Below are 13560 nucleotides of genomic sequence, written 5' to 3' on the forward strand. Positions count from 1 at the left end.
GCTCTGCCCTGATTAGAGTAATGTGAAACTGAGCATGCTTGTTTCTGTTTTTTGGAGACAGGGTCTCACTCTGTTGCTCTGGTGCAGGGCAGTGGTGTGATCTTGGCTCACTGCAACTCCCACCTTCTGGGCCCAAGTGATCCTCCCACCTCAGACTCCAGTATCCAGGATCACAGGTGTGCACTTCCACACCCAGCTAATTTTTAAATTTTTTGTAGAGATGGGGTCTTCCTATGTTGCCCAGCTGGTCTTGAGCTCAAGCGATCCCCCCACCTCAGCCTCTCAAAGTGCTGGGGTAACAGGTGTGAGCCGGTGCACCTGGCCGGAGCATGTTTCTTATCTTAGTTTCATCATTGTGAAAGAGGGTATTTAATATCACTTTTTCCATAGGGTTATTGGAAAGATTAGATGAGGTAATGCATTCAAAATGCTTACCACATTACCTGGCACATAATAAAACAGTGGTTAATATTATTAGGGAAACATTTAATACATTTATAAAAGAATACATTGCGAGCCCCATAGGAGCAGATGCTAGGTCTGTCTTGTTCACTGATGTATGTCCAGTACCAAACCCATCACTCAGTAAGTAATGAGTGTTTGTTGAATGAATGGATGAAAAAAATAAACATCTCATGAAATGTCATATGAGTCTAGAAAAATGTCTGCATTGTGGGCCAGGTATGGTGGCTCGCACCTGTAATCCCAGCACTTCAGGAGGCCGAGACGGGCAGATCACGAGGTCAGGAGTTCGAGATCAGCCTGGCCGGCATGGTGAAACCTCATCTCTACTAAAAATACAAAAATGAGCTGGGCGTGGTGGCGTGTGCCTGTAGTACCAGCTACCTGGGAGGCTGAGGCAGGAGAATCGCTTGACCTGGGGAGGCAGAGGTTGTAGTGAGCTGAGATTGCGCCACTACACTCCAGCCTGGGTGGCAGAGCAAGACTCTGTCCCAGAAAAAGAAAAGAAAAAGAAAAAGAAAAACGTCTACATTGTGCCAAATAAAAGTAAAATTCCTATTACCAGAGAGAAGAGATCCTGACTTGTTTTAGACTAAACACAAATGAAGTATAATATTTATTTCTGAAATATTTACTAAATACTATGTGAGATAAACATTTACTTGTAATTTCTACTTAGTGTCTATATATATATATATATATATATATATATTTTTTTTTTTTTTTTTTTTTGAGACGGAGTCTCGCTCTGTCGCCCAGGCTGGAGTACAGTAGCGCGATCTCAGTTCACTGCAGCCTCCGCCTCCTGGGTTCAAGCGATTCTCCTGCCTCAGCCTCCTGAGTAACTGGGATTATAGGTGAGTGCCATCACGCCTGGCTAATTTTTGTATTTTTTTTTGGTAGAGATGGCATTTCACTATGTTGGTCAGACAGGTCTTGAACTCCTGACCTCGTGATCCACCCACCTCGGCCTCCCAAAGTGCTGGGATTACAGGCATGATCTTCTTTTTTTTTTGGAGACAGAGTCTTGCTCTGTCACCCCTGCTGGAGTGCAATGACATAATCTTGGCTCATTGCAACCTCCGCCTCTGGAGTTTAAGTTATTCCCATGCCTCAGCCTCCTGAGTAGCTGGAATTACAGGTGTACACCACCACACTGGGCTAATTTTTGTCTTTTTAATAGAGATGGGGTTTTGCCATGTCGGCTAGGCTGGTCTTGAACTCCTGACCTCAAGTGATATACCTGCCTTGGCCTCCCAAAGTGCTGGGATTTTGGGTGTGAGTCATCACACACGGCCAGTTTTCTTATCTTTTATACAAGGATCATAGCTGCTATCTATGGTCTTTGTGAAGACAAACTGATTTATATCTAAAGTCTAACATAGGCTGGGCATGGTGGCTCATGCCTGTAATCCCAGCACTTTGGGAGGCCGAGGCAAGAGGAGTGCTTGAGACTGGGAGTTCAAGACCCCTGTCTCTAACACACCAACAACAAAAACCCCAGCAACAATGAAAGTCTAACACAGGGTTAGCTCAATACAAAATAACGATTATAGCGACACCATGCCCAGTGTTTTTTTTTCCTGAGACAGGGTCTTACTCCACCACCCAGGCTGGAGTGCAGTGGTACAATCACAGCTCACTGCGGCCTTGACCTCCTGGGCTTAGGTGATCCTCCCACCTCAGCCTCGCAACTAGCTGCGATTACAGGGATGTGTTACCATGCCAGACTAAGTTCTTGTATTTTTAGTAAAAATGGGTTTTGCCATGTCGCCCAGGCTGGTCCTGAACTCCTGGGCTCAAGTGATCCGCCTGCCTCAGCCTCCCAAAGTGCTGGGATTACAGGTGTGAGCCACTGTGGTTGTTTTTTTTTATTTTTATTTTTTTTTCCCAAGGAACTTGCTCTGTCACCCAGGCTGGAATGCAGTGGCAATGATTATAGCTCATCACAGCCTTGAACTCCTGGGCTCAAGTGATCCTCCTGCCTCAGCCTTCCAGTAGCTGGGACTACAGGTGTGCACCAAATGAAGTCTCACTCCGTCACTCAGGCTGCGGTGCAGTGGTGTGCACCGCACACTGCAACATCCACCTCCCAGGTTCAAGCAATTCTCCTGCCTCAGCCTCCCGAGTAGCTGGGATTACAGGCATGCACCACAAAGCCTGGCTATTTTTTGTATTTTTAGTAGAGATGGGGTTTTGCCATGTTGGCCAGGCTGGTTTCAAACTCCTGAACTCAAGTGATCCACTCACCTCAGCCTCCCAAAGTACTGGGATTATAGGTGTGAGCCACCACGCTCAGCCAATTTATTTTTGTAGAGATGAGGGTCTTGCTATGTTGCTCAGGCTGGTCTCAAACTCCTGATCTCGAGCTATCTGACTGGCTTGGCCTCCCAGAGTGCTGGGATTACAGCTGTGAGCCACCCACCTGGCTCTTACAGCTTTCTTTAAGGCACTTAGCAATATGTATCAAAAGCTACACTAATGTGCATTCTTTCACTCAGAAAATTCAGTTCTGGCCAAAAAAAAAAAAAAAAAAAAAAAATCGAGACAGAAACGAAAGCAAAAAAGTAACAATGTTTACATAGTATTGCTCTTAATAATGGTAGAAAACTTGAAAATGAAAGCGAAAACATAATGTTCACAACAGTGTTGCTCTTTATAATGGTAGAAAACTGGAAACAGCCTACATGTTAAAAACTAGAGGACTGAGGCCGGGCGCGGTGGCTCACGCCTGTAATCCCAGCACTTTGGGAGGCCGAGGCGGGCGGATCACAAGGTCAGGAGATCGAGACCATGGTGAAACCCCGTCTCTACTAAAAATACAAAAAATTAGCCGGGCGCGGTTGTGGGCGCCTGTAGTCCCAGCTACTCGGGAGGCTGAGGCAGGAGAATGGCGTGAACCCGGGAGGCGGAGCTTGCAGTGAGCCGAGATCGCGCCACTGCACTCCAGCCTGGGCGACAGAGCGACACTCCGTCTCAAAAAAAAAAAAAACACAAAAACTAGAGGACTGAGTAAATAAAATACAGTAGGTTATTCCTGTGGAACACCACACAGCTACTGGGCGTCATGTTGGAAAAGGACAGTCAATCAAATGGAAATTGCTCATGTTTTGTTAATTAAAAAGCAAGTCTGTGTCTTTGTTCTTAAAATAATTAAGGAGCTTTTTCTTTTTATATAAAACAGTTGAGTTTGTAATTGATAATGTAAATAATTAGCATCATTCTAATTTCATGAGTATTTGATCTACAATAATATATTAGCTGATCACAAAGCAATTCAGAACTAAATTATGGTTACTTAATCAGTAAACTGTTCTGTGTGATAATTTGGACCCACATTTAAGTTAAACCCCAAAGACAGCAATGGGTGGTAAGAAATTTCTGGTGGACAATGTCATCAAATGAAAACTCTGCAGGGGAGCACAGGTCATATCCTGGAATGGTGGAAGGCACCTCTTAAAAGAATATGGAGTCTCTATGGAAAGGGAGATTAAATAAGATCACATATATACAGAGTTTACCATATAGTAGGTATTTTGGTGGCTAGAAAGCATTTATTAAAATGTAAAACAAACAAACAAACAAAAAAACGTTGCTAGAATGAGTCCTGATAAGTTAACAGGTGAAATTTACATACACATGACAGCATTTCCTATATCGGGGTGAATAGTGTTCAGTTTGCAGTTGGAAGTGTCACTGCTTCCTCCTCACGGGGAAATTCTGGTATCTCCTTCAATTGTTTTGTGGATTTCATTACAGAGGGTGGGCAAAGAGGCTCATACAAGGGGCAGCAGAGGCAGGTGGACTCCACTGGTGAGTTCAGTACCAGCTGAGTACTAACTCAGTAGTGGGCCACTCCCTCTTGGAAAAGAAATTTCTCATTGCTCTATGAGGCCTTCAGGAGGCCCTGAAGGATAAGAAGGATGGGAGGTGGTGGGTGGGAAGGCTCTGGTCTCCATCTCCATTTCTAGCTGATTGACACTGTACTTCTGTGTAAGTCTGGTGTGAAGAAAAAGTTTTGGCACTTAAAAACATGTTTGGGCCCAGGTGCGGAGGCTCACGCTTGTAGTCCCAGCACTTTGGGAGGCCGAGGTGGGCAGATCACTTGAGGTCAGAAGTTCGAGACCAGTCTGGCCAACATGGTGAAATCCTGTCTCTACTAATAATACAAAAATTAGCTGAGTGTGGTGGTGGGCCCCTGTAATCCCAGCTATTCGGGAGGCTGAAGCAGGACAATTGCTTGAACCCAGGAGGCGGAGGTTGCAGTGAGCTGAGGTCACTCTACTGCATTCCAGCCTTGGCAATGGAGTGAGTCTCCATCTCAAAAAAAACCCCAAAAAACCATGTTTGGAAGCCAGTCATTAAATTTGAGGAGAGGGAAAATGGGGAAACAGCTGACACAACTGAGAGGCAAGAAAAAAAGAATAAAGTCAACCTTTTTTGAGACTGCCCTTTATTTGTTCTCTACTGTCTTCTACAGCCCTGAGTCTTCACTTGCTCTTTGCTCATGGTGCCGCGTCAGCCAGGAATTCACTAGACAAGTCAGCAGAGTCACCAGATGCCAGACATGCAGTAAGGAGCAGAGGTTTGAGTAAGACTGCATCTCTGCTCTTGGGAAGGCATGGGAGAAATACATCAACATGCGGTGGCACAGCCCGGTTCACATCCCACAACAAAATGGAAAGCCCTCTGCCGTCTTTTATACTCATTCTAAAACCTAAGTCCTACTACTCTTCCGTGTGGCTTCTCCAGCCTTTCAGCCCCTGTGGTGTTTACTCACTGACTGAACGACCTCCGCAGCCTCTGGACTTCTGTAGTGTCCAGTCACACTGTACACAGCCTAAGACAGTGTCTGGAAGACACTGTGCTCACTCAGCACTTGGAATGATTCTCAGGTATGTTTTTTATATTCTATTTAAATTATAAACAGGAGGGCAAAGACCATCATATTTCTGTCTCTACTTTTAGTACTTACTGAAGGCATTCAATAAATATTTGACTGGAAAAAAAGGAGTGGTACTGGAAAAAAAAAAGTTGGTGAAAAGAATAGGAGAAGAGTTTCAAAATGCACTAAAAAGTAGAGAACAAAAAATTACTATAAGATGTGAACGAAAAAAACCCTGTAATGTGATATGGGATGTATTTAACGGTCTCTGTATTTGTGGCCATTTGTAAGACAGCAGATATGACCAGAGGTAAGTAAATCTTGGTTTAGGAACAGACAGAATTCCTCAACATCTTTTCCAGTTTCACGCTTCTGGAGCTACCACGTTTTGGAACTGGAAGAGACCTAGAGGTCACAGAATCAGCTCCTCTCATCAGAGGGAGAACACACTGGTGGCTGACAAGGCCAAGTGTCCATTCCAGCACCCAGTGCATACACCCTGAGCGGGCCCAGGGCAGGTGCGACTCAGAGAACTGTTCTTTACTAATTCACACTGTAAGGAAACACAGTTTGAGTTTCCAGGTGTTCATTCATGTCTATATAAATGTCAGTTCATTAAATGGCTTTAAAATAGACCTTCTTCTGAGCTGGCTTTAACCAGCTGATGATCTGAAATCAGCTAATGTTAACAGAGTGTTTTAGAATAAACACAATTCATCTACCACTGTTAAAGAGAACTAATGTCTCATCAATAGAAAGTTTATTAAAACTTTGATTAATACAAACCCCAAACTTGAAACAGTTGATTAAAAATAAAGACTTCGGTTTATCTGTGTTTTCTAAATGTTAACATTTGAATATCATTTAGAAGTTTTTGGCTGGGTGTGGTGGCTCATGCCTGTAATCCCAGCACTTTGGGAGGCTGAGGCGGGTGGATCACTTGAGGTCAGGATTTTGAGACCAGCCTGGCCAACATGGTGAAACTCCATCTCTAATAAAAACATTAAAAAATTAGTTGGGCATGGTGGCAGGCACCTATAATCCCAGTTACTCAGGAGGCTGAGACAGGAGAATCGCTTGAACCTGGGAGGTTGAGGTTGCAGTGAGCAGAGATTGGACCGTTGTGCTCCAGACTGGGTGGCAGAGCGAGACTCTGTCTCAAAAAAAAAAAAAAAAAAAAAAAAAAAAATATATATATATATATATGAATTTAAAAACTTCTAAATATATATAATATATATCAAAAAGGAATTATATATATATTTAAAAAGGAACATAAGGCATTCCCACATTTAATACCTTTGTTCTTTTCTTATACTTAAAAATAACAATTTTAGATTGAAGAGGAAGGGAGGAATATGCTTATTTCCATACCCTTGTCTAAGATCATTCACTCTGTTCCATAAATCTTTGAGATTTCTACCACCACGACTTAAGAACTATGATTCATCCAGGTTTAAACCAGTAGCTAGTGACAAAAGTCAGAGGTAGCTGGAATCCAGATCTCACATTTCTCTTTTCGGCAATGTATTGCTTGCTTCATAATCTAACTGATGAAAATGGCCTCTCTTTGATTAAGAATAGCGTGCCCAGCAAATCATCTCAAGATGTGGATTTGGGGCATTACCACTTTATCTTCAAAAAGAAGACCACAAAGAAGGTTACAGAGGCTGCAGATTTATCTGATCATGCCTTGCTGTGTGGTCTTGCCTCATGAGGTGATGGAAGAGGACTAGAAAAGGAGTTACAAGTAGGCCTGTGGGGTGCAGGAAGGTGGTTCCTGGCAGCTGCAGATTGGTGCCACCCAACCAAACTCTCTGTGAAGGGACTGTGATCTGTGTAGCCATGGTCACAGAGGTTCCCGGGCCTTTGAGTGCTATGACTGAGAAACTGAGTTCTTCATTTATTTAATTTTAATATAACTTAAATTTAAATAGCCACGTGTGGGAGTGGCTCCCGAACTGGAGCTCTGTCTAGATATCTGAGCTAGATGCTTTTAAAATGTAAATCGCTGTTCTTACAGGTTAGTGTGAATTTATCTAAATATTTGAGTGTCTACTGGGTGTTAGAAACTGGAGATATAAAGTAAATTTATCATGGTTCCTCCTCTGAGGGAACATGTACTCTGGTGGGACAGAGAAATAAGTGAATAATTACATGACAGGGTGTTAAGTGTTCCAGCGAAACAGAGGGATGAATGGGTTATGACAGAATCACAAAGAAAGGGTCCTGGCAGGCTAGCGGTATCCGGGAGACTTCCTAAGACAAAGCGAGGCCGTGCTGACTCTGACAAGGACATGAGGGGAGATCGCAGACATGGCTAAGCACCACGCTGAGCACCGATGGGCTGTGCAGGAAGAGTCAACGGCTGCGTGTGGCTGAGGCATAAACCAGAGGCAGGGAAGGTGTGACATTAGGCCATATGTGTCTGCAGGCGTGTGATCAGGGGATGCAAATTTTATTCTGTACGCGCCAGGGAGCCTTCCGAAGGTTTTAAGCAGGAGTTACAAAGAGCAGTGAGTGCAAGATGGAATTTGGGGAGCCAAGAAGAAAAGTCAGATAGACTGAAGAGACAGTGAGAGAGAGAGAGACCAACTGACATTGGTAATACAAATATTTCTTATTGTTATTAATATTTGAAAAACCTTTAGTAGCAAAATTATTATTGGTATTGCTTAGAATGGGGTGGAGACCAATGAGAGGAGAATTAAAGAATAATTCCTCAGATTCTACCTTGGGTGGAGCCAGCAACTAGGACAGCAAGCAGAAGATGAGAAACTAGGGGGTGTGTGTGCGTGCACGCACGTGTGTGTATGTGCATGTGTGTAGCTAGGGTTTGTGTGAAGCTGGGGGGTGTGCGTAGCTAGGGTGTGTGTGTGCATGCACGCATGTGCAGCTAGGGGAGGTGTGTATGAAGCTAGGGTGTGTGTGTGTGCATGTGCATGCGTAGCTAGGCTGTGGGTGTAAAGCTAGGATGCGTATGTATGTGAGTGTGTAGCTAGGGTGTGTGTGTGTACATGCGTAGCTAGGGTGTGTATGTGTGTGTGCGTGTGCATGCATATGTAGCTAGGGTGTGTGTGTGTGATTTGGCAAGTGGGTGAGGGAGAAGAGAGGGAAGAAGAGAATGTCATTTTACCTAAGTTGATTTTGAGGAAGGGGCAGTGGAAACCCAGCAGGCAATGCTGTATACAATACTGATATTGCAGATGGGGGCTTGAGATGGGTGTGGGAAGCATTAGCATATAGGTGGATGTTGACATCAGGAAGGATATGAGATCTTTCCCCCTCCACAAAGGGCAGTAGGTGGAAGATGAAATCTGGAGAATACTATTAGAATTTTCTTTTTTGGAGTTTTATCTGTCGGTATTATGATCACAAAAAGAACAGTCCTAAGTATGAGTGTGTGGATTTTAGAGGGAGAAGAATCTATGCAAAATGTTTTTCTTTTTTTTTTTGAGACGGAGTCTCGCGCTGTCACCCAGGCTGGAGTGCAGTGGCCGGATCTCAGCTCACTGCAAGCTCCGCCTCCCGGGTTCACGCCATTCTCCTGCCTCCGCCTCCCGAGTAGCTGGGACTACAGGCATCCGCCACCTCGGCCGGCTAGTTTTTTGTATTTTTTAGTAGAGACGGGGTTTCACCGTGTTAACCAGGATGGTCTCGATCTCCTGACCTCGTGATCCGCCCGTCTCGGCCTCCCAAAGTGCTGGGATTACAGGCTTGAGCCACCGCGCCCGGCCTCAAAATGTTTTTCTTAACTTTATTTTTTTGTTCCCCAAACAAACGGGAAGATATTAAGGTAATGTAAGTTGCAAAACTGTTGACTTGTTTTAACCCCACTTATAATTTAAGACTGTATATATGTGTGTGTGTGTGTGTATATATACATTTTTTTCTTTTTCTTTCTCTTTTTTCGTTTTTTGAGACAGAGTCTCACTCTGTTGCCCAGGTTGGAATGCAGTGGCGCAATCACAGCTCACCTCAGACTCGAACTCCCAGGCTCAGGGAATCCTTCTGCCTTAGCCTCCCAACTAGCTGGGACCAGAGGTATGCGCTACTGCACATGGCTAATTTTAAAATTTTTTATAGAGACAGGGTCTTGCTATGTTGCCCAGGCTGGTGTCAAACTCCTGGGCTCAGTGATACTCCTGCCTTGGCCTACCAAAGTGCTGGGATTATAGATGTGAGCCAACATGCCTGACAAAAATTTTAGTATTCTATAAATAATAGCCACTATATTGGTCTTTACTAATAACAGAAAGTAATCTACTATTTAATTTCCTGCAAATCAAATTAATTTTAATCCTAGCTTTATTGGTTGAAAAATGGGAAGAGATTAAGCAACAACGGAAGCCAGATAATCAGTAAACTGGGTCAGAGAGCATTAAGCACCCTCATCTTGGAGTCAAGCTGTGTGAACTGGGGCCTTACCTCAGACTCAGAGCTGTCCAGTTCGGCCAGAGTTGGGGCTTTGAGGAGCTTCTTCCGCTGTGCAGGCACCTGCTGTGCACTACTTAACCCGTTTTCTTTTGTTTGTGATGTCAAACCTCCATTCACCATAGATGACTCCATAAGATTCTTTGTAGATTCAGGGGTAGTTACATCTGGTAAAAAAGCAAAAGCTTACCTTTTCTTGAGCCAAGACAGGTTATCTGTGTTGAAAGCATACCAGGTAACACAGCATTTCACACAAAAACACAGAGGCTTGACTCAGTAACACCTTGCCTATGTATAGAAAACTTTTTCTGGTTGGATATTGACTGTCAAATTCAATTAAAGGAAACTTTAAAATGAATAATTACATATTCATACGTGTAGATGAGAATTTATAGAGTTAAAACTGATAACTGACTCCAACCTGTTTATTTTCCAGATGAAGAAACTGGGGCTGAGAGAAGCTAGTTTACTTCACAGCCTCTAAGGATCTAGTGATATATGGATGAAGAAAGGACACACACAAAGCCTTACCAGACACATGGCTGTAAGATCTGAAAATGTTTTGGTTTAAGAATAAAAATGGCTAATAATCTATATTCATATAAACATATTTAATGTGAACACAAAAAGTCTGGGATACATTTCCTCTGATGTGTCTGATTTATATTACTAAGAGCTCAAATTTGGATGAGAAGGCAAAACGACAAATGACAGACAATGAAGCAGTCTACAGTGTGGTGTGATGGGGATGGTTTGGGTCTCTACTGCTATCTGCTCTCCTTTCGTCTGTAAAATGAGGATACTAACAGAGGCGGGCTTATTGTGAGCATTAAACAGGTTAATAATTGCATATAAAATTCTGTGCCTAGTACAGGCAGTGAACAATAAATGTTAGCAATTATTCCTACTGATTTTGATCTCTATTGGTGAATAAATAAACTAAGGCTCAGATGGATTCGGCCAGAGTGGCACCATGGTGTCATGCCACAGCTGATCTGTCAGTCTTTGTCAGTACTGACTCTGATGGCCTGCTTTTTGGTACCATAGCCTGGAATCCTTGAAGGCAAATGGAACTACTTTCAAATGAAGAGTTAAAAATGGGCTAAATTTAGTAACTATAAAATCAGTGTATTTAGAAGTGAAAAAGAGCAGTTACTGCATGATGCAATTTATAGACCAGCACACTCAACTGCTCTTTGCATGCGGACAGTCTGTGAGGCTGCCGTAAATGGGGCAAAGGGCATGTTAAGTGCTAAAGTGAAAAAGACTGACTGATGCTCTTTTAGAGGGGAAAGCACTGTAAACGAGGTTACTGTAAACACAAGAATGTGGCCCAGCGTGGTGGCTCACGCCTGTAATCCCAGCACTTTGGGAGGCTGAGGCAGGGGGATCAATTGAGGTCAGGAGTTTGAGACCAGCCTGACCAACATGGTGAAAGCCCATCTCCACTAAAAATACAAAAATCAGCTGGGAGTGGTGGTGGACGCCTGTAATCCCAGCTACTCAAGAGGCTGAGGCAGGAGAATCAAAGCGAGACTGTGTCTCAAAAAAAAGAACAACCCCCCCCTCCAAGAATGTGCTGTTTATAAGTAGGATATTTCCCCCCAAGCAAGTAATATTTACACACCTTAAGGATGAGAGGTAGAGCTCCAGGACACATGTGGTATACAAGTGTGTTCTAGTGCAGCTTTCCCTGACATTATTTATAAGAACCATGTAAATTATTTCTTATTACAAATGATATATATCCTATTTAATATTTATGATTTCTGCTTATTTTTGAAGGATATGAACAAGCTAGAAATAATGGAAGGAAAAGAAAAAGAAAAAAGGGAAAGAGAAGGGAGGGAAAAAGGAAAGAAGGAAGAACAGCTGTCTATTAATTTTTACATAAAATTTTTAATTGAGAACTTGACAACACGTGCGTTTATTTTATTGTTACCTTCCCAGGCATTACATAGCTAGAACAAATAAAGAATTGGTGATGGTGGTGGGGAGTGCTGAAAGGGACAAAAGGAAAAAAGCAGCAAGGTTTTATACAAATTATAAATGTAAAAATCTTAAAATAAATATTTCAATAAGGAGATAAGAGAAATAGAATTGTTGATATTTTATAGGAATCTTCTAAAAGGAGATATAATGAGAAATAGAATTGTTGACATTTTGTAGGAATTTTCTAAGAGAAAGCACAAGTATTTCAAACGCACACACCTTCTACCTTTCCTAGCCACGTACTCACAGAGGCTCCCACCGTTGACCTGGCAGCAGGTCACTTTCTAATTATTACAACTGGAGTTATAATAAGAGAAACACAACCAGCTTTCCACGCTGGCCCCACATTTCCAATCAACAAAATCAGAGTTTCCCTAAGAATAGCACTGCATGCATACCATTGCACAGAGGAACACTCAAATAGTTTTGGCAGTTATTTATTTATTTACTTATTTATTTGAGACAGTCTTACTCTGTCACCAGGCTGGAGTGCAGTGGCGCGATCTCGGCTCACCGTAACTTCCGCCTCCTGGGTTCAAGCGATTCTCCTGCCTCGGCCTCCCAAGTAGCTGGGACTACAGGCACGTGCCACCACGCCCAGCTGTTTTGTATTTTTAGTAGAGTCAGGATTTCACCATGTTGGCCAGGATGGTCTCAATCTCCTGACCTCGTGATCCTCCCGCCTCAGCCTCCCAAAGTGCTGCGATTACAGGCGTGAGCCACCACACGCAGCCCATATTTATTTTAATGTGCTGGGAAAAAAAATATTCTATTTTTTTGCTACAGAAAAGCATACTGTATTTTAAGATCCATGATTTTATTGCTTGAGAGATGTTTAAAGTTGTTTATGGCGCATTAAAAATTTTAATAGTACTGGTGACACTCAAGGCTGGCAGAAAATTATAAAGATGGTATATGAACTGAAGTTTAGGGAATGCTGTCAAATGACAGTGGCTGCCCTGAGTTCAGTCCATTCTCAATGCAGGGGATTTGAGAAATTGTCCAACAGCTCTCTAATTGCCTGAACCCTGTGCTATGAGATTGATAACTGTCATTTTAGCTAATTGACTGACAGTAGTGAAAGAAAACATCTGTATTAAATTCAAAGCTTTGAGAAAAACTGAATAAATAAAAAATGGGTTATGTAACAGCCAGGTTTCAAGATGATCTAAACACTGAATGATTTTATCTCACAACACAGATCTGCAAAAGACTTAATCGAACTTTTTTTTTTTTAGACATGGTCTCATTCTGTTGCCCAGGTTGGAGTACAGTGGTGCAATCATGGCTCACTGCAGCCTTGACCTCTTGGGCTCAGGCAATCCTCCCACCTCAGCCTCCCAAGTAGCTGGGACTACAGGTGTGCGCCACCACGCCTAGCTAATTTTTTAGTATTTTGTGTGTGTGTGTGTGTAGAGACAGGGTTTTGCCATATTGCCCAGGCTGGTCTTATTTTAAACTCCTGGGCTTAAGCAAACCTCCCACCTTACCCTCCCAAAGTGCTGGGATTATAGACGTGAGCCACTGTGCCCAGAAAATGTATTTTTAAGAAGCTTGATTACTTATATTTTTCTGTTTAAATGAATAAATTACCATTTTTACTTTAATGTATCACATGAGAAAAGCAAAACACTTGGATAGGCTTTGTATTTCTTATATATAAGATGGCATTTCTTAAAAAAAACTGGTGATATTTATATGTAAGCAAAATATTTAAGAGATGAAATATTTAGATATGGCTTTAGAAATCACACACCTTAGGTTTAGAACCTAAAATGCATACCCAT

The 13560-nt window shown here is 42.6% G+C and overlaps 1 protein-coding gene and 2 long non-coding RNA genes across 28 annotated transcripts in view; 2 read left to right on the forward strand and 1 right to left on the reverse strand.

Annotated features, from left to right (window-relative positions):
- LOC114673766 (uncharacterized) overlaps window positions 1-10685 on the forward strand; it is a 44109-nt gene extending 33424 nt beyond the window's left edge. The window contains exons 2-3 of the long non-coding RNA XR_003724562.2: window positions 4943-5357; window positions 10218-10685. This is a non-coding gene — a long non-coding RNA (uncharacterized LOC114673766). The remainder of the gene's footprint in view (window positions 1-4942; window positions 5358-10217) is intronic.
- SPIRE1 (spire type actin nucleation factor 1) overlaps window positions 1-13560 on the reverse strand; it is a 196402-nt gene that overhangs the window by 20159 nt on the left and 162683 nt on the right. For all 26 annotated transcript variants that reach the window (XR_013408406.1, XR_013408405.1, XR_013408408.1 and 23 more), the window contains one exon: window positions 9776-9948. Coding sequence is in view for 15 of the 26 variants with exons in the window: in XM_077975376.1 (XP_077831502.1) it covers window positions 9776-9948 (173 nt within the window). In the remaining 11 variants the exon portion in view is untranslated. The remainder of the gene's footprint in view (window positions 1-9775; window positions 9949-13560) is intronic.
- On the forward strand, window positions 1170-3005 carry LOC144336559 (uncharacterized). Its single transcript, XR_013408445.1, has 3 exons — window positions 1170-1414; window positions 1604-2292; window positions 2806-3005. It is a non-coding gene; the product is annotated as an uncharacterized LOC144336559 (long non-coding RNA).

Source organism: Macaca mulatta, chromosome 18 (genome assembly GCF_049350105.2).
Source record: "Macaca mulatta isolate MMU2019108-1 chromosome 18, T2T-MMU8v2.0, whole genome shotgun sequence".
In the NCBI taxonomy this organism is placed as follows: Eukaryota; Metazoa; Chordata; class Mammalia; order Primates; family Cercopithecidae; genus Macaca; species Macaca mulatta.